The following is a 17,658-nucleotide window of genomic DNA, read 5'->3' as shown; positions in this document are numbered from 1 at the left end:
ACAATATCCCCACAACAACAGAACACGTAAGAGTTTTATGATTTTTGTAGTTACAAGGATGTAATTCCTTAGCTAGAATAACATTGTGTCGATAAATATAATTCGGAGGGAACTTCTTAAAAGCTAAATTCCGATTTTATTCAGTGCACCTGAATGTGGCATGCTTCCTTCATGTTTACATTTTCTGCATCCATCCTCTGCGCATCATCGTCATCTCAGTCCTAATAAATGACAGCGATCTATCCAATTACCAATACTATTTCCATTTTTTGTATGTGTCTAGTCCTTGTTTAAACGCGATTTACCTTTAGTGCTTCATTTACGGGTCTTCAAGATGAATACCTGCACGCACGTCGTTCAGGTGACAAACGTCTCTCCGAGCACAACCTCGGAACAAATGAGGACTCTGTTCGGGTTTCTGGGAAACATAGAAGAGCTTCACCTCTTTCCGTCAGAGTGAGTGTCTTTGCATGCAATGTCTGTGTCTCGTTGGTTCCTCCTGAGATGAATGGAGTGGGCCTCGGTGACAGATAAGGCTAATCAATACCTGGATCCGCGGATGAGTTGCTCATCAGAACATCATCCCGATTTAAAATCTGGATGTCCAGAATTTTTGCCATCAACTTGTCAGGAATGTTTTTACTTATGTTAATTATTCCCCAATGATGATGTTTTTTTTCTAATTTTGTTAGATCTTTGTGTGGATGTAATGTATGGCCATTGATGATAAGTTTATTTTATTTTTAAAAATGGATCTCATCTGTAAGTGTTTCATCACAGTATGAACTCAATGTCCTGCTAAAAATACACAATACAATTATACAGAAAATGATTATTTAGTCTTTGTTGACCCCCCTAAAAACAACAACAACAACAACAACAACACACCTCCTGCAAAAGGTCTTAAGGACACATTTAGTATAAACCACTTTAGACAGTTTCTCTTAGAGATGACTGTCTTCATTTAATAAGGTTGGGTTGTCCCTGTATGTATGCTTTGCACAACATGCATGTGTTTTCTTTCAGTGACTCTCCCTTGCCTGTGACTTCACGTGTCTGTTTTGTAAAGTTCCTCGAGTCTGATTCAGTGGGAGTCTCCCAGCACTTGACCAACACCGTCTTCGTGGACCGGGCCTTGATCGTGGTGCCATTTGCAGAAGGTTTGTGTCCATCTCCTGCACTCTATCAGACATTATGTTTGGATTTGATGACATTCAAACACAACGAGAGCCATCATGCGCTCATTTTTCTTACTTGTCTGACAAATCAAGTCTTTGCTGGAATAACAAGTTATTCGGCACAGTGAAAATTTGAAAAAGCCCAGAAAAGGTAATATGAATGAGCCTTTTCTTGTGTGTGTATTGGTAAGTGCTGTTGAACTGTTCCCTTGTCCACATCCAAATCACAAACTTTGTTTTCTGTATCTCAATGTTTCTGTGTGCTTTATAGCGAAGCAGCCGGCGCGAGTCGCTTGTTCATAAAAACACCTAATGAAAGTTGAGAGCACATCCCACGGGACAACTGGCTGTGCTTGCTTACGTTTGGTTCATGACTTAAAAAACAAGTGCAGGTGAAAAAAACTTGGTAGTGTTGAACCCAGTGTGTATTGTGACTATCCAACTCCTAGCAGCTAATTATACAATCATACTGACAAAAGAACAAGTCATGAATTGAAGATTTGCAGACAAGACAACCTGTGATTTTGAACTGTGGTGGCTTGTCTGCAAGTCTTGTCAGTTGTGCTTGTTTACTGATTTGCTTGTGCTTAAGAACTCTCTTACTTTTCCAGGAGTCATCCCTGACGAATCTAAAGCCATGTCATTGCTGGCGCCAGCCAACGCCTTGGCGGGAATGATGCCGGGTGCAGGCCTTCTTCCAACACCCAATCCTCTGGCTTTGGTGAGTTTCCGCAAATACATCGAGACAGCTGTGGCCTATATGTATGAAATGATGAAATATGGGTCATGTTGCAGATGGGAGGGACATTTAGTGGGTTTGGAGCTTCCAACTTGGAGCAAATGGCTGCCATGGGAATAGCAGGGCCGAACGTGGGCCCCCAGGTAAAAAGAAAACACCTTGCATACAAGTAAACATACAAAAAAAATGATTTAGTGCAATGTTATGTCTTTCAGGCTCTTTCTGCAGATTTCCTGAAGCTCATGCAGTCAATGGATCCAAAGTAGGAAGCTACATTGTCAAATAATCCTTGTATATTTATTTGACTTAAAACTAATTGTTTTGGGTTGGGTTTTTTTTTTGCAGGGTGAATCCACTTGCAGCTGGGTTGAACCTAAACCCTGGCTTGAAGAATGACAGCGCCAACAAAGAAATTGAAGAAGCCATGAAGCGAGTCAGAGAGGCTCAATCCATCATTTCTGCTGCCATCGAACCAGGAAGTGAGTTCCCAGATTCTCAGACTTACAGGTTGATGGAGCAAAAAAAATGCAATTATCTTTAACAGTCCGAATTTTTTCCTTTATTGACTTTTTGTTTAGGTAAGAAAGATGACAAACGCAAACGTTCTCGGTCCCGGTCACGACGCAAGCGGTCCAGATCTCGTTCAAAGCATAGGTGACAACATTTTTCTTTTTTTCCTTACTAATTTTAGAGGTAATAGTGCTAACACTAAAAGTAGAAACAAGCAGTTTTGTTGACATGGTAGTCGCTACGGCTTCATCTTCTATTATTTCCAGTGTATTTGGTCAATCTGTGCATGCCAATTTGTCCTTAACACATTGAAAACAGCGCATCTGTTCATAATTATAATCTGAACACTGATCAATGATTTCTGGCAGGCGATCCCAGAGCAGATCTCGGAGAAGATCCTATTCGAGGAACAGGAGGAAGTCCAAGAGCCCGCGAAGGAGGAGATCCCACTCTCGTGACAAAAGTCGACGCAGCAGATCAAGGTTACCATAACAACTTCATACAGCTCTAAAAATTGTCCTTCCACCCTTTTCTATCACACTTCATTAGAATTACATCCAAGTGGGTTTTTCAGATGACTTTGGGGAAGGGTTATAACCTTGGCTGGTCACTAAACCCTAAGTAAACAACTGATAATTTAAGACCCTTCAATGACTTGCAGTCCTCCCAAAAATTAACGCCCATTTATTTTTGGTATGTAGTCCAGTACCAACCCATGCAAGGTTCACTATGCTTGCTAAAACCTTTCCTAATTTGTGTGAACATTCTGGGCTGAGTGTATTAATCGCGTTGAATCATTACATTGACTTATGTACATACAGGGAAAGGAAAGAGGAAAAGTCCAAGAAAAGGTCAAAGACACCACCCAAGAGTTACAGCAGTGTGAGGAAATCTAGCAGTGTCACCCGGTAAGAGCAGCAATGCATCAAGGGAACTCAATCAGTGCGAGGAAATATACCGCAAAGCTCAGTTTAATCAATATTCTATTAAAGCTTGATATGGAAAATGGGTTATTGATTTAATATGTTAGATTCCTAGTACAGTAAGATTTCTCAAACTTCAAGACATGAGCACTTTTCTCAATTTAAGACATGTCATTAATATTGAATATCAGTGTTCGTCTCCCCCCAAAATAACTTTGAAATCAAATTGGTCTGTATCAATAGAGTTCTGTTTATCAGTAAACAACTGCTACTGCATTGATGTCCTGTTTTTTGTTGATTTGTAATACTGTATTTTGTTTCAGGAGGCACAGGCGAAGCTGCAGTGTATCCGGGTCCCCTAAGAAGCACTTGACTCGGTCGCCCAAACAGTGAGCAGAAAAGAAAAAGCATGTGTAAATGTTCTAATGTTCCCTTAGATTGTTCCAACCATATCATTGTTGTGTGCAAAGGCACAAGAAGGAGAAGAAAAGGGACAAGGATCGTGAAAAAGAGCGTGACCGTGAGAGGAGGGAGCGGAGGGACCAAAGCAGAGACCAGAGAGAACGCTCATCCAGCAAAAAGAGCAAGGACAAGGATCGAGACCGCGACCACAAGTCAGACACCGACAAAGGCGAGGTGAAGGTTTGTCACGTCGACTGACTTCGTGTTAATTACAGCATCTAACAGAACCGTGTGGTTATTAACACATTGTGTACTCAGGTGACACGGGATTACGACGAAGAGGAGCAAGATTATGACAGCGAAAAAGAAGTGGGGGAGGACGAGGAGGTGGATGAGGAAGAGGAGGAGAGAAAGAGCGACTCGGACTCTGCTTCATCACCCCGATGTTTGAATAAGATTGAACATGGCCAGAAGTACAGTACCAAAAAGTCCAGAATCAACGGAGACAATCACTATCAGCAAGACATAGAAATGAGTGACTAAGATCACTACATACAAGACATTTGAAATAAAGGCAACGTATAACTGCCTGATTAATTAAAGTACAGAGTGGTAGATTCCAGGACTTAGTTACTCAGCATCCGGCACAGCTCAGCCATGTCTGTCTGCGTGCATCGCCCACAGGACACGAATGGAATGGTCGTGTAGAGCCCAAGCCCTTGAGGAATCATCTGCATTTTCATGCGAGATCACCACAACATTTTGAATGAGATATGCGGTAATTGGAAGCACCCACGTTGCATGCGAAATGTCAATGCCTTGTAGAAAACCCACTTTGCGTGCAAAACCTTTAGTCACTAAACACGCCTGGTTTGTGGCAATTAAAAGGATGTTATTTTCTAGCTAGAAAGAACTTTCCCTGCCGCTCATGCTATGATTTGCGGAATAGTTACCAGCATAACAATGGCGAGAATGAATTCACCAGCGAAAGTGAGACAAACTGAAGCCATCGTGGATACCATGAATCCATGGTTGACTGTTATAAATAGAATAGTGAGCAGAATGGACTATAAAATGTGTAACACTAGTCATGATTAAAAAAATAATATATTCTAATGTACTTTTTGTGTCATATCTCCCTGCCAGACATTAGTTTTCAACAAAATACTCATCGGAAACATCAGAGCGAGTTGTTTTCACATTTCTATGCTTTTACCCCCTCCCCTCATGATTAAATATTTGCCTTGACATATGGTCATGTTTACATTTTCAGACCTTTGTGAGTACATTGAAGTGGGATGTTTTCCAAAGAAAATAAAATTGGAGCAAAACCTTCACCAAATAGTGTAATGTAGTTGTTTCAATTATTATTTTCCAAAAGAGTAGAATTAAAAAGAAACTTTCTTTAAAAGCATTTATATACAAAAATAGCAACTTCCACCATGTTAGAATCCAATATAATGTTGGATTGTCATGTCAAATAAAATGGGAATGAAATACACAATTCTTGATTTGAGACATTGTTATACACATAACCAGAAGGAACAGTGATTGAGAGAGCGCACACATGTATAAATTGTGCAGAAGAAAGTCTTGTTGTGTCTTCATTCCACAAGACACACACTGATTATACAATCCCAGTTTTGAATGTTATAATTATAACAAATACAGTGACTTTGTGGTACCATAGAAACCTGCATTTACTATTGCCTCAGAATAAGAAGTGAGCATTTAGGAACTGGAAGCAAAAAGCTGCAGCAAATGTTACAAGTGCAGAAAGATTTTGTGAATTCTATCAAAACAGATTACTAATCAAGAAATCCTGCGAACAGTAGGCCTACAAAGCTTTCCCAAAAATTGACATTATTTCAAATATCCTAGCCCTTTAAAAAAATGAAATATGTTTCACGATAAAACTAAAAAGCAATTTGCTGTACAGCATATAATCAATTTCGCAAAATGTTATGTCAGTTGTGACAATTCTTCCTCTGGTTTCTTTATATTTTTTGTGCTTTGTCCACCTCTTTCCACCAAAAAAATACACTGATTGTTTTCTCATCATATCCTAACACAAAAATATTTATGCTTTAGGACAATGCCACTTGTGAATGGAAAACATTAAGCTCACATTAAAGAAGCCCTTGGTTTTTACATACCACGTTCAAATGTACAATTCTTTGGGCAATAATTCACATCTTTTACAAATACAATGAAATGATGTCAAATTTTGGGAGGAAATCCTGCCAACACGTACATTCTCACGAATCTGAGCGCGTCTGTGGAACTGTTAAATACATACAAAACGGCCAACTGTAAGAAATCTAAGAGATGTATTCACTTATGTACAACTCTGGATCATGAAACCATTGTATCGCCTTTAAAAAGAAATTCAGTGTTTCACAAGCTTAACAAAAAGATTCTTACAAACTTATAGATGCAACACTTGTTTCTGTACAAGCAGTCCAGTATGGCTTATGTTTTTGTCATAGATGGAAATTGGGAATGGTATTAGAAAAAAATAAAATAAAATAAACAGAATTGTGTTAAGTGTATTTCCAATACACGGCCACAGTGGGGTAGTACCAAAGCGATTAGATGCATTGCATGATCCTGCTTGGATCTGCAGCAAATTGTGCTTTTTGTTCCCACACTAGGAGAAAACTTTTCTTCCAAATTCCAAAAAGAAGAGAATATTAAATACCGAATAATTTTTAAAAAACATTGTAACAATTATTTTGCATTGGAAAGGGTTTCATCTGTTTTACCTGGCGGAAAGATGGCTTTCAATACTGTCCTCATCATCATTACCAAAGCTGCTATATTTTTTTTGCTGACGTTGTCCCAATTTGAGCTAAGCGGGCATTTTATGTTTTTGTAGTGTAAGGTTACCTCGTAAACATTCACTTCGTTAAAGTGTACGTTAAAGGTCCGGAAAGCGGGTGGGGTCCTCTTTGTACTCGCCGGGAATAGTAAAAATGCTTTCATCGAAGCTGTCGTGGCGAAATTCATGGAAAGTCACGGTGGCTGTGATAGTGGGAAAGACTGGGATGTCTGAAAGAAAAGAACATTCAAAATGATTGTTTTAAACTGATCACTGCTAACCAATGAACTCACACCAGGAGCAGCTAATTATCTGTTACATAAATGCAAAATACCAAACTATATTGAATTTAATTAGGTTATTACTATAGGTTTTCTGAAGAAGAATACTAGACAGTACTGTTTTCTTAGTGGCAACACATTATAATACAAGTTTTTTGGATTTGGGACAGATTCTCATTTCCATTCATTTCAACTACGAAAAAAAGGATTCAATGTTATTTTGCTGAGGGAAAAGTATTATTCACATGGTACTGTATATGTTGTTTTTTTGTTTTAAAAAAGTGTTTTTCTCACCGAGTTTGACAGGAAATCCAGGAGGGAGCTTCATTTGCACAAACTCTCTGAGTTTATTAAAGTGCTTGAAGGGTGCTATTACCTCTAGAACATTCAACAACCTGAAGGCAAGACAAAACTTGTGTCAGATGTTGCAACCAAACCACTTGCGACAAAGTGCACGTGATCAGTCACCTGATGGATCCTTTCTCAGGTAAAAATACCATTTATTGGTTATATAAACACAAGGCATGATTTTCATTTTCAGATTCGCAAATCAACCCGATATCAAGCCCAAGCCACACCCATAAAAGTTCACAAGATAACTTCATTTCTCCACACGTAAGCTGTACTTATATAAACTGGATGTGTGCCTATTGTATTACGCGATACTTACAACAAAAAACATGCACCTTATTATCTGATAAACATCTAGAAATAATCTGCAATGGACTAGAAAGCACAGTATGGTTGAAAATAATAGTGTCGTAAAGTCAGAAAAATACAGGAATCGACACGTCAACGTCGCTGTGATATTATTTTGAGGAATGTGTGTGTGTGTGTGTGTGGGGGGGGGGGGGGGGTGATCACTTACGAGTCGATGCTCAGGGGAAAGTCTTGACTCATGGCTATAGTGGCCTTGAAGTTTTTCTTGCTTTCTTTACAGACCAGCTCTCTGCCGAGATGAGGAGCTCTAAGCCAAGAAGAAAAACAACACAATTTTTATGGGGTTAGTAGTTTCACTGGAAGCAAAAACCTCTCAGTAAGTGAGTCGAACTGAAGTCCATTATGTGCTTGGTGCCCTTCCTTTAATATTTACCGGTACTCTTCCAAATTTGCAGGTGTAGCCAAAAACTGTATGACTAATGAAATTTCTATTTTTTCCTAAAAGCATTAAAGTGGTTGCCTGTCTGGAAAGACACTTACTTTCCATTGTCAGCAGTGATGTACTCTTCCCAGGATATGCTGTTGGCTGACGGAGGAGTTAGAGATTGTCTCCTCATGGGCTGAACAACATGCAGGTGGACACAGGGAAGAACAATCATATTATTTGTCAGATAACAACTGAATGGAGAATGAAAACAAGAACTTAGCTTTATTGTATGTTTGTAAACAAATGGCAAATCAGGGAACAGGTAACATAAATATTTTAACATGCACCACCAGATGGGACTGTGGAGCATAAATTCAAAACCTAGAACAAAAGCTGCAAGTATGAAGGTTGTTTTGTTTGAAATGTATGCCTGGCTTTTTAAGGCTGGACCGGTTGGGCCACAATGATGGGTGACACACCTTTCCTACGGACAAAAATATCACTCTTGATAGGCTTCTATTACTCTGGCAGGAAAAACCTGTTCATACTACAAGTATGAAATACAATAAATACTGTCCTGTTTATAGGGTTGCGGATCAGTGTTAATTTTGGTGTTATCACCTCCAGTAAATGTTCACAATGGTGAAATACAGGTTGGCCAATTACATTAATGAGTGAAGTTCTGCCAAATTACTGACCATAGTTTAATGATTGGACTCTAATGTGAAGAGATTTCCCACCAAATTTCCAAAAGAATAGAGTATCACAGATACCAAGTGTCAAAAAGCTGCTTTTTTGCCTGAACCCATCATTTGGTTTTCTTCTTGGTGCTTACATCTCAAAGTGAAACAATCTTTGCAACCAGTATTAGCATTTTGATAAATATCATGCTTAGGAAAAAATGTCTCGAAAAATCATACATTAAAAAACACATTATAAATTGTAAAAAGTTTTGTTAAAAGTGGTGATTTCCTCCTGAAGACATGACTCACCTCAAAGTTTTGCTCAATGAGGTTCCCTCCTTTGCTCAGACTCTCCATGATGGCTTTGTTCCTTAAGATGTCCTCCTCGCTCAAATGCTCTCGCCTTTTCTTGGACTCCAGCACCAGACCGTTCACAGAGAAAAAGTCTGCCAGGAAATTTCCAACACGCTCCTGGAGATGGAAAAATGATCTAATCAACGGGAAGGAAGATCTGTTTTGTTCTCCTAAAAAAAATGAGATGCCCACAGTGACATTTTGAAAAATCCCTCATATAATCTCAAAATTTCCATCAAAGACGTTAACAGCTCGGACCGACCGTCTTGTCTTCTCTGAAGAGCCATCCGGTCTGTGCTCTGGAGAAGGTGATGGACTTGGTGGATAGTGTTGCCGAGTACACATCACTGCTCATGAGAATGTCCACTTCCTCCTCTGTCTCCATCTCAGACTCCTGTGGGTGTCAACCACAAGAGTCAACAAAAGCATGTGGGTAATGTTTCTTGTAATGACCCTCACTCAACCCATTGTAAAGTCTTGGGTCTTTATGTTGTGCACTTTTAAATCATATGAATTTCTTGCAAAGGCTATATTTTGGTTCTTATGAACATTGGAAGCTTTTAGTTAGATTTCAAGTGACCTTACTAACCTCATGGTGTATCCGCTGGTATACTTTCTGCTCATTGTCCAGCACCACAAAAGACTCCGAAGGCACGGCATTGCCATTGAAGATGAAACTAAGGTCCCCTCGCTGACACTTCATATCTGTGAAGTCTATCAAAGTGGTGTCCAGTCTACAAACACATAACGAAAAATAGTGAATCAAACAAGAAAAACTATATCTGGTCGTTTTACAAAACATACGAACTGAAAACTCAAATTAAAAATGTGTTTAATAATCATGTTTTCATCATCTTTAGGGTATGTTTTCACCCTCGTTTCAAAACTCACAGGAACATCTCTACGGAATACAACCAGGCTTGCATGCCATACCCAAACGAATCACAAATTCAGACACTAAAAAGTGCTATGTAAATATTATTTTTTGCACATTGTAAAGAATGGATTTTCTATTGGTATTTCTTCTACTGCAATTGTTTACATTGGCTGACATGACTTGCCTAATGTTGAGTCCTTGTTTGTAGATCTTACAAGCATCAGAAGGTAGAATTCTGGAGAGCAGAGGCACTGCAATATGAAAGATGAACAGATGTTTAAAACAATACAACAAGTTGTAGGTGGGGAGAATACATTTAAAAGGTAAAAGAAAATAACCATTTAATGCTCAAATAGCAAATATACCAACATTAAGTAACCCAGAGTTGTAAAAATGTTGACTGTTTGGCACCCTAGGCACAAAACATCTGAATTTTGATGCATTATTTTTCATTCTTACAACCACTTTGTCCTTTGTTGCTGCGACCTATATTTCTATGCTGTAAGGGTTACAACAAGGGAAACAAATCCTAACTGCTAAAGGTCATCTTGAGTCTAGTTTCTAGACTCACCCCAACTTTGGAAGTCCCAGTGAAGCTCCAAGTAAAAGTCACCAAGCTAAAAAAAACAACAACAAAAAACAATTATAATAAGTTATTTCGATATAATCTAATTCTATTTGGGATCCTTATGAAGACCAAACTGCATGCATAATGAAAAACAAGTTATACTAACAGAGACAACAATAATAGATCTGTCCGTTAAACTGCTTCAACTTCCCAAATATTGATTCCATAGCACATAGACCACATGGTAGTTAATTTAACTAATTGCTACAAGTAAAGGTAAGGCTCTGTAGGAGAGGGAAGGAACATGAGTACAATTGAATAATTAAGTAATACATACCTCTTTCAGTGCATTCAACAACTTTGGCCTTTTGTCTTCTACACTTTCTCTGGACTGTTGCTTCAGCTTTCTCAGCAGTGCAGTTACTAAAATTAGTTGGGAAAACAAAAACAATTTAATAAATAGAAGCATAAGTCCCATTAGGCGGGAATTCCTAGATAAACAATAGTGGGAGCAATGGAGAACATTCCTTTTTCAATTAATTCAAGAAAAAAAGAAGGATGGCTCCAAAATGTCCTCGTAAGTTAAGAAAATTCATAACAGTCAGAAAACATCAGTCAATTGCCTGACAAAAGGGTAAAATACAAAAGTAAATAATTATAAAGCCTCAGCATGAAGGACGCTGATGATAACAAGCGTTTGCAGGAAATTTGGAGCATCAGAGATTTTTTTTTTATGCAACGTCCATTTTGTAAGGGCATATTATAATTGGATAAAACCATTCCAGATCGAGGATAAATCTATCAAGTGTCAACAACCATCATTGCTAATTGTAGCCTGTCACTCTCGAGTAGAAGCACTTCCTCAAGACTTAAACAGCAACGCCTGTCTGTCTTGAACGTACTCAAACTGAAAGCAAAACAACTTTGAAAGAAAGCAAATAAGGACATAATATGACATGCATCCGGAACTAACACTCAAGACAATACTTGTTTACGAGACGTAATTGAATTTCACGCTGAATGGAAACAATAAAAAGTCAGATGAAACATTAGTGAGAACGATCAAAATGTAGGTCACAAACACTGGTTAAAAATAACTCCACACAACAAGAGCTTTGATAAAACGTCTTAGAATAAGAATAGCCTGAGATTACAGTTTGAATGCAGCCTGCTACTAGCAGGTCAGCATGACGTAGAGTTTACAAAGTATGGTTGGCCTAGACAAACATTTTTTTCCTTGATCCAGCTTTTGAAGTAGAATGCTGTCTCAATTCTGTTCTCTATAGCATTTATCCTTCAAGGTCACGTGTGTTGGAAGATACCCGGACTGACTCTTTTTAAAAGTTATTTTTTATGCAGTCTGATACTTACTCATCTGTCTGTTTCCATAACTAATAGCCTCTGCAAGGGGACTCCATCCCTGAGCATTCTTCACTTTTACTGATGCATTATGGGCCAGCAACAGATGGGCACATTCTGCAGGAGGAAAAGAATCAGTCAGTACTCAAGTATGCATTGCTTTGATGAAATTAAAGAAATGCAATAAAGAAATCCAATTTTCAACAAAACAACAGTCATCAGTACTGGAGTTTGGAGATGCAATCCAATTATTGAATCTTTTTTGTGCTTCTTAATTTCTCCAGAAGTAATCCAATCACTTTTTTTTCTCTTTCCCAACTAGGTACTCGGCTGCAAATGTATCATGCATTATCTGGAAATGTCTTTCCACATGACTCTTTTTGTTATTTGACAACTTCTTGCTACAAAGCGAACATTCAGGCAATCCTTCTGCATTGGTAAGGTAAGAACATATGCATTATAGAAACGGAGTAGGTTGACAAAGCATCGTACCACTCAATGTTTGTGCCAGCATTACTAAGAACTACAATACTGAATTTTTGCTACCAGTCAGTGAGTGGCTTATGAAAGAAAAAAACAGCTGCAAAATAAAGCAAGCCTGTTATACGGCTGACAATTGTATTATTATGACAACCCATTAAAATGTTAGTGGTGTTTGGAACACAAAAGAACAAAGTGCAATCATCAGGTAAACACACAACGGTCTTGATTTACTTTGCCACTTTATGAATTGAAGACTGAGACAGATAAAGACGCCACATATGTGGCTGTGCATTAAGTGCTCCTGCATCAGTAAACTACTGTTACGCACCATTGTCTAACAGCAGACTTGTCAATCCCACTGATGACACCATTGAGAGCAGGATAATACTGTGATAAGTACCTCAACAACTGTCTATGTTTTATAGATTAGTAAAAAGACTGAGTGTTCATGCATTTTTTATATTGGTGATGGGGGGGTTACTACCACATAAGTAAGGAGTGTTGTGTTGTTTTTTTTGTTAGAACATTTAAAAAACGAATTTGTTGAATCAGTACAAACAAGACTCAAAGAATAACATTTAAGAATCCCCTCATTGTTATCCCAGTATAATGCCTTAAAAAATGTGTGTTACTCAATCATTCTCCAGTAAATCTATTTGAAATCAAATTTAAGCTACAGTCAAAGGCTTCAAAAGACTTACTCCGCCTATCGATCAATTCGGGTGGTCTCTATTTAATGGAATTAGAAAGCACTGCAGTGCTGCCAGAAAATCAGACTGCAGCTGCCACGGGGGTTTTATGCAGCAAGTCAAATATCAAACATCTGTGCCCTGTGCTGTGGTAGACATCTGCATTCGAGCTCTCGGATGAAGCAGCTGATGACAGGCGTTTACTGCTCAGAAAACACACGTGCACTCTGATGTAAGTCTCATATTCCTGGGAGCTTTTCACCTACATATGCTATCCGATGATTGTGTAATGAAAACATTCGGTAGACACATTTTATATAAACCCTAGGAGACACTTTTTATCGCCCTAAGTTGACAAACTGCTAGTTTTTACTGACAGAGCTTATTCCCAAAAATTAGCGGACACAGAACAAAGTCACCATGGTTGTCAGTCTCCTTGTGCCCCGCCTCTGGCCTGGAAACAGCTGGGATAGGCTCCAGCACCCCCCGTGACCCTAATGAGGATAAAGTGGTTCCGAAAATGAGATGAGAACCAAGTCACATTGTTTTAACTAACTGGGTGGATTTATGCAGCTGGTACATTAGAAACCCACATTTGTATCACATTTGGTATGTTGCTACAAGCTATGTATAATTGAAAAAAATTAAATGTCCAACATGATGATGGTCCACTGGCACAGATTATTACATATTCCGTCTGTGGCAAAAACATGCTGAAAGATTAAATTAACTAAATCATGACAGCCTGTTGCCGCAGTTAGTGATATATATTAAAATTATCTTAAATATCGTAACTTGAAAACAAAATTTTAAATTATTACAAATACAATTAAAATAAAAAAGAAAAATGGCGTATCTATTAGCTGCTCTTTTATTTATTTTCTTTCTTTTGGCTTTTAGGATCACAGAATGTACCCATCATCTTAGGAAGGACCTAAGCACTTACTGAGTGCTCTTGGTCATTGGTTTTAAAATATTAATCCATGGGTTTTTAGTTATTAAAGATACTCGGACAGCTGACCAAACAAACAAAACCTTTGCAGCATCAACAAGACAGCCACACCCCAATATGATGTCATGCTGTAGGCCCCCTGTCTAATGTGTGCATCCCGGGAGTGCATGCCAGCAGCTCAGGCAATGGAGTGACAATCTCATTAGTCCAATCAATTCCACAGCGTGCAATTCTACTCGGCTGCTTGAATTCTGCTCGAGCTGTGGTGGAAAAGTGGAATCAATTGCAAACTGTGCTCCATTGGAAGAACAAATGTGAAGTCAACATGCTTGATTTGGTTTTCACTGCTGTAAAAAAGGGAGGATGTGTTTTCCAACAGCATGTTCCACAGCCTACTTGCACAATCAAAAGGCCAGTGAATTAATATTTTACACTGCTACTTTCAGTCCAGCATCATCAAGTCAACTGAAATCAGAAATCCTATCAATTTTAAACTAGAATCTTCAAAGACCATAACATATTAATTATGTATATGAAAATTTATCATATTCTGCCATTGAGTGTTCTTAACATAAACATGCACTAAATTTTAGATTTATGTCACCTGCTGTGGAAAAAAAATGCTTGTTTTGTGTGTGAACATCTCAAAAGACGACCTGAACACTAAACATAGCACCTCACCTTTGTGTCCCATCATGACAGCCAAATGCAATGGTGTGTTTCCTGGAAAAGAGAGAAGGCAAAATGTATTGAGTTTTGAAAATGCAGAATATATAATAAAAGTATACATGTAAAGCACACACATACTTTTGTAACAGAGTAACGGAGTTTTGTTCCAATTGTAAATGTGAGAAGTCAAATGTAAGAAGGAGCCTACATCGTGTGAATTTGGGGAGCTTTTGGGAGTTGGAATGATGAGAATCAGTCGTGAGTGGCCTGGCCTGTGCATGGTGCCAAAAAGTGAACAAAGAAAAGGAATTTTCTACGTGGGGAGTTTTGGAAAATAAAAGAACCCTCACAAACTAAACACCAAAGTGTAAAGGGTTCATCCTTCAAAATGCCTTCTTGAAAATAAGCATTTGTGAATCCCTGGGGCAAAACCAAGCAGCACTCTCCAAAGCTTTTCATTTCGGATTAACAGGCGAACACATTCACAGTAAGTAGTTTCTCTTGGGCAGGCACCCGAGTGTGGGTGGAAAATAAAAGTAGAAGAACTTGTCATTCCAGTAATATGATGATAAAAAGGAAAGATGTGCAAACCGATGAGCACAGGCATTACCTAAGGCACTTTACGTGTTTAAAAATTGTAAACACCTCTTAATCACTCATTTTATAAATAGAGCTAAACATGTTAGGGTGAGAGACTTTATGCTTCCACTTGTGGCAACATTTTGAGAATGGTTCCACTATGATTAAAAAAGCAATGTCACATTCACAATGAGTTGGAATTATTTTGTTTAACTTCTTGAACAATTGCCCCATTCCTATTACTCATTACACAAATACTGTATGTAATCTCAGAACTATAACATGTTGTGTAACAGTCATCGATCAATATTTCTATAGGGCTTGTCCCCTTTAGGGTTTGTATGCAACTGGATCCTATTGCACCAGACTTTGGTTGAGAGGTGAAAAGCACCCTACAATGGCAATGTTTCGCCACATTTTTTCAGCATGAGAATAATCTTCAGTTTTAAGGGGTCTATCAGCGAGCGTAGTGGTCTTTGAATAAGCCAAAGGCAGGTTGGAATACAATTTGAAGTTTCCCTAAATCACATCACTGCAAGTATGATTATCCAAATTGTCTCTGTAACATAAAGAATCCAGATTTAAAAGAAATTCTGAGGAAGTTCTTACCCTAAATGTAATATTTCTCTATTTCCTTGACTTAAACTGACAAAACTAAGATGTAATGTTTAAGGAAATATGAAGACACTGCATAATGTGAAGGAAGTGTGAGGTTTCAGCTCAATTTCAGTGGAATCTGAGCTTGACCCGCTGGCACACGAATAGAAAAAAATAAATACAGCTGACCGCTGCTTATACAGTGATCTGTGACTAGAGGACATGTCACATTCCAGTACAGACAAGGGCGTGTTTGGTCGGAAATCCTGTTTTTATTTGAGTAGACTTTTCTCTGCCAATTGGTGCTGTCATGTGGAATTTCCACAAGTCTGCAGGGCTATTTCAAACCAAAAACATGAGCATGAACTTGATGAGATTCCCATAATACTGATAATTTTCTACAGAATCTAGTTCTAGTTATCTCCGCCTTTAGGTGAAACCAACGTAAGGTGCATGTCTGTCTGTATGATTATGTTTGAAATAACTCAAACACGAATAAAGGGATTATTTTCAAATTTGCAGAATACAAGAATAGGCATAACGGGCTTTGGACTTCTTGTGTGGTGTTTGCATGTTGACCCCATGCTTGTCTGTTTTTTTTTTAGTATACTACATACTATATATACTATACTAAATAATATATAGTATACTACATACTATATACAATACTACAAACTATATACTATACTACATAATATATACTACATACTATATACTATACTACATACTATATACTATACTACATACTATACTGCATACTATATACTATACTACATACTTTACTACATAGTAGTTACTACATTTTAATGTAACAATTGGAAGATTCTAATGACATGGTGTTAAAAAATGTATAGATTGAAAGAGGGCATAGTGGGTAAGTTTGTTTTTAATATAATCTTGTCTATGTTTATTCACAAAGTAACTTACATGTTTTTTTTAAAGTTTTCTTTCTTGTATATTTATGAACTAACAATGGTTTATATTTAAATATTATGGTAATAGAAAATGATCACGCCATACTAAAACAGCTTGAATTCATTTTTTCTAGGATATTTAAATAGTAATTATGTGGATTGTGTCACTAAGCAAACACTTACCATGAATGTCTTTCTGGGATATGTTTTGGGTCCGAATGAGCGATGAAAGATGACGCACATCCCCTTGAAACACACATTCGTGGACGGGAAAGTCTTGTCCACTTCGGATGATGGGGTTTTTGTTGTTGTCGTCAACGACATCGGCTGAAGATGTCGTGTTGTTGACACTGGCATGTTGGTTCAGTTTCTGGTGTTGATGCTGCGTGGACACAGACTTGACCAACTTGTGATTGCTAAAGATGCGACTCGCCCTACTCTTGTTGTTTGTCTTGGAGGAGCTGAAGGTCCCTGTTGCTGCCTCTTCGTCAGGTTCTAGGAGATCGTCGTCCTGTCCGGCTCGATGGTCCTTGCGCAGGGATCGGATCTTCTCTCCGGTCATTTTTTTAAGAGGAGACAGACGTGATGAGAGTAGAGGGTGACGAAGACCCTCCGGGCCAACTGATGCGGTTAGCCAGCTGGAAGTCTTCAATCAACCAATTTGAAGAAGATAGCATGAAAGACTATTTATAATAGGGGCTTTGCTTGAGGAAACGCCAAAAACTCCTTTTTGGTGGTTGATCCGGAGAGGGAAAACAAAAAAAGAAGCTGGTTATCCTCCCATCGCTGCTGTCAGCACAACATGAGCGTCTCTCGGTGTTTTCGCTTGGTGTTTTCCGCCTTGAGTTACCGCGAGAGTTATCACAGTGAGATTACGAGCCATGGCACGCACCAAAACAAAGTGCCAAAAAAACACTATTCGACTGACTAATACTGTATTGAAAGTGTATTTTGTTTAATTACATTCAATGTTTTATATGTAAGATGTATTAA

The 17,658-nt window shown here is 38.3% G+C and overlaps 2 protein-coding genes across 5 annotated transcripts; one reads left to right on the top strand and one right to left on the bottom strand.

The window, feature by feature from the left end:
* Positions 1 to 163: 163 nt before the first annotated feature.
* srsf11 (serine and arginine rich splicing factor 11) lies at positions 164 to 6,210 on the top strand. 4 transcript variants are annotated; one of them, XM_077717071.1, is made up of 12 exons: positions 164 to 456; positions 1,027 to 1,160; positions 1,790 to 1,899; positions 1,974 to 2,060; positions 2,133 to 2,179; positions 2,263 to 2,396; positions 2,496 to 2,571; positions 2,796 to 2,909; positions 3,249 to 3,335; positions 3,674 to 3,739; positions 3,821 to 3,986; positions 4,071 to 6,209. In XM_077717071.1, exons 1-12 carry the CDS (start codon positions 335 to 337, stop codon positions 4,293 to 4,295), a joined length of 1,368 nt encoding a protein of 455 aa, XP_077573197.1. In that variant the 5' UTR covers positions 164 to 334; the 3' UTR covers positions 4,296 to 6,209. The 4 variants fall into 4 exon arrangements, with proteins under 4 accessions (XP_077573197.1, XP_077573196.1, XP_077573198.1 ...); XM_077717070.1 differs by having other exon boundaries at positions 3,821 to 3,992; positions 4,071 to 6,206; XM_077717072.1 differs by having other exon boundaries at positions 440 to 456; positions 1,027 to 1,570; positions 3,821 to 3,992; positions 4,071 to 6,210.
* Positions 5,153 to 17,499, bottom strand: ankrd13c (ankyrin repeat domain 13C). Its single transcript, XM_077717069.1, has 13 exons — positions 16,849 to 17,499; positions 14,588 to 14,629; positions 11,795 to 11,899; positions 10,761 to 10,846; positions 10,427 to 10,472; positions 10,040 to 10,106; positions 9,568 to 9,712; positions 9,241 to 9,372; positions 8,934 to 9,095; positions 8,055 to 8,134; positions 7,723 to 7,821; positions 7,149 to 7,249; positions 5,153 to 6,803 (listed from the first exon to the last, which is right to left on the bottom strand). The coding sequence occupies exons 1-13, from the start codon at positions 17,225 to 17,227 to the stop codon at positions 6,673 to 6,675; spliced, it is 1,575 nt and encodes a 524-aa protein (XP_077573195.1). The 5' UTR covers positions 17,228 to 17,499; the 3' UTR covers positions 5,153 to 6,672.
* Positions 17,500 to 17,658: the final 159 nt, after the last annotated feature.

This window comes from Stigmatopora nigra, chromosome 5 (genome assembly GCF_051989575.1).
Source record: "Stigmatopora nigra isolate UIUO_SnigA chromosome 5, RoL_Snig_1.1, whole genome shotgun sequence".
In the NCBI taxonomy this organism is placed as follows: domain Eukaryota; kingdom Metazoa; phylum Chordata; class Actinopteri; order Syngnathiformes; family Syngnathidae; genus Stigmatopora; species Stigmatopora nigra.
Note: the sequence above shows the minus strand (reverse complement) of the source record. Positions and strands in the feature narration are given on the sequence as shown.

Bases quoted from the DNA above. Each gene is read 5' to 3' on its own strand.
- ankrd13c (XM_077717069.1), bottom strand. From the start codon at position 17,227: ATGACCGGAGAGAAGATCCGATCCCTGCGCAAGGACCATCGAGCCGGA. The intron at 10,847-11,794 runs GTAAGTATCAGA...AACTAATTTTAG, and splicing joins TTATGGAAACAGACAGATGA to TAACTGCACTGCTGAGAAAG. The intron at 10,473-10,760 runs GTATGTATTACT...TGTTTTTTTTAG, and splicing joins TGTTGAATGCACTGAAAGAG to CTTGGTGACTTTTACTTGGA.
- srsf11 (XM_077717070.1), top strand. From the start codon at position 335: ATGAATACCTGCACGCACGTCGTTCAGGTGACAAACGTCTCTCCGAGC. The intron at 457-1,026 runs GTGAGTGTCTTT...GTTTTCTTTCAG, and splicing joins CTTCACCTCTTTCCGTCAGA to TGACTCTCCCTTGCCTGTGA. The intron at 1,161-1,789 runs GTTTGTGTCCAT...TTACTTTTCCAG, and splicing joins CGTGGTGCCATTTGCAGAAG to GAGTCATCCCTGACGAATCT.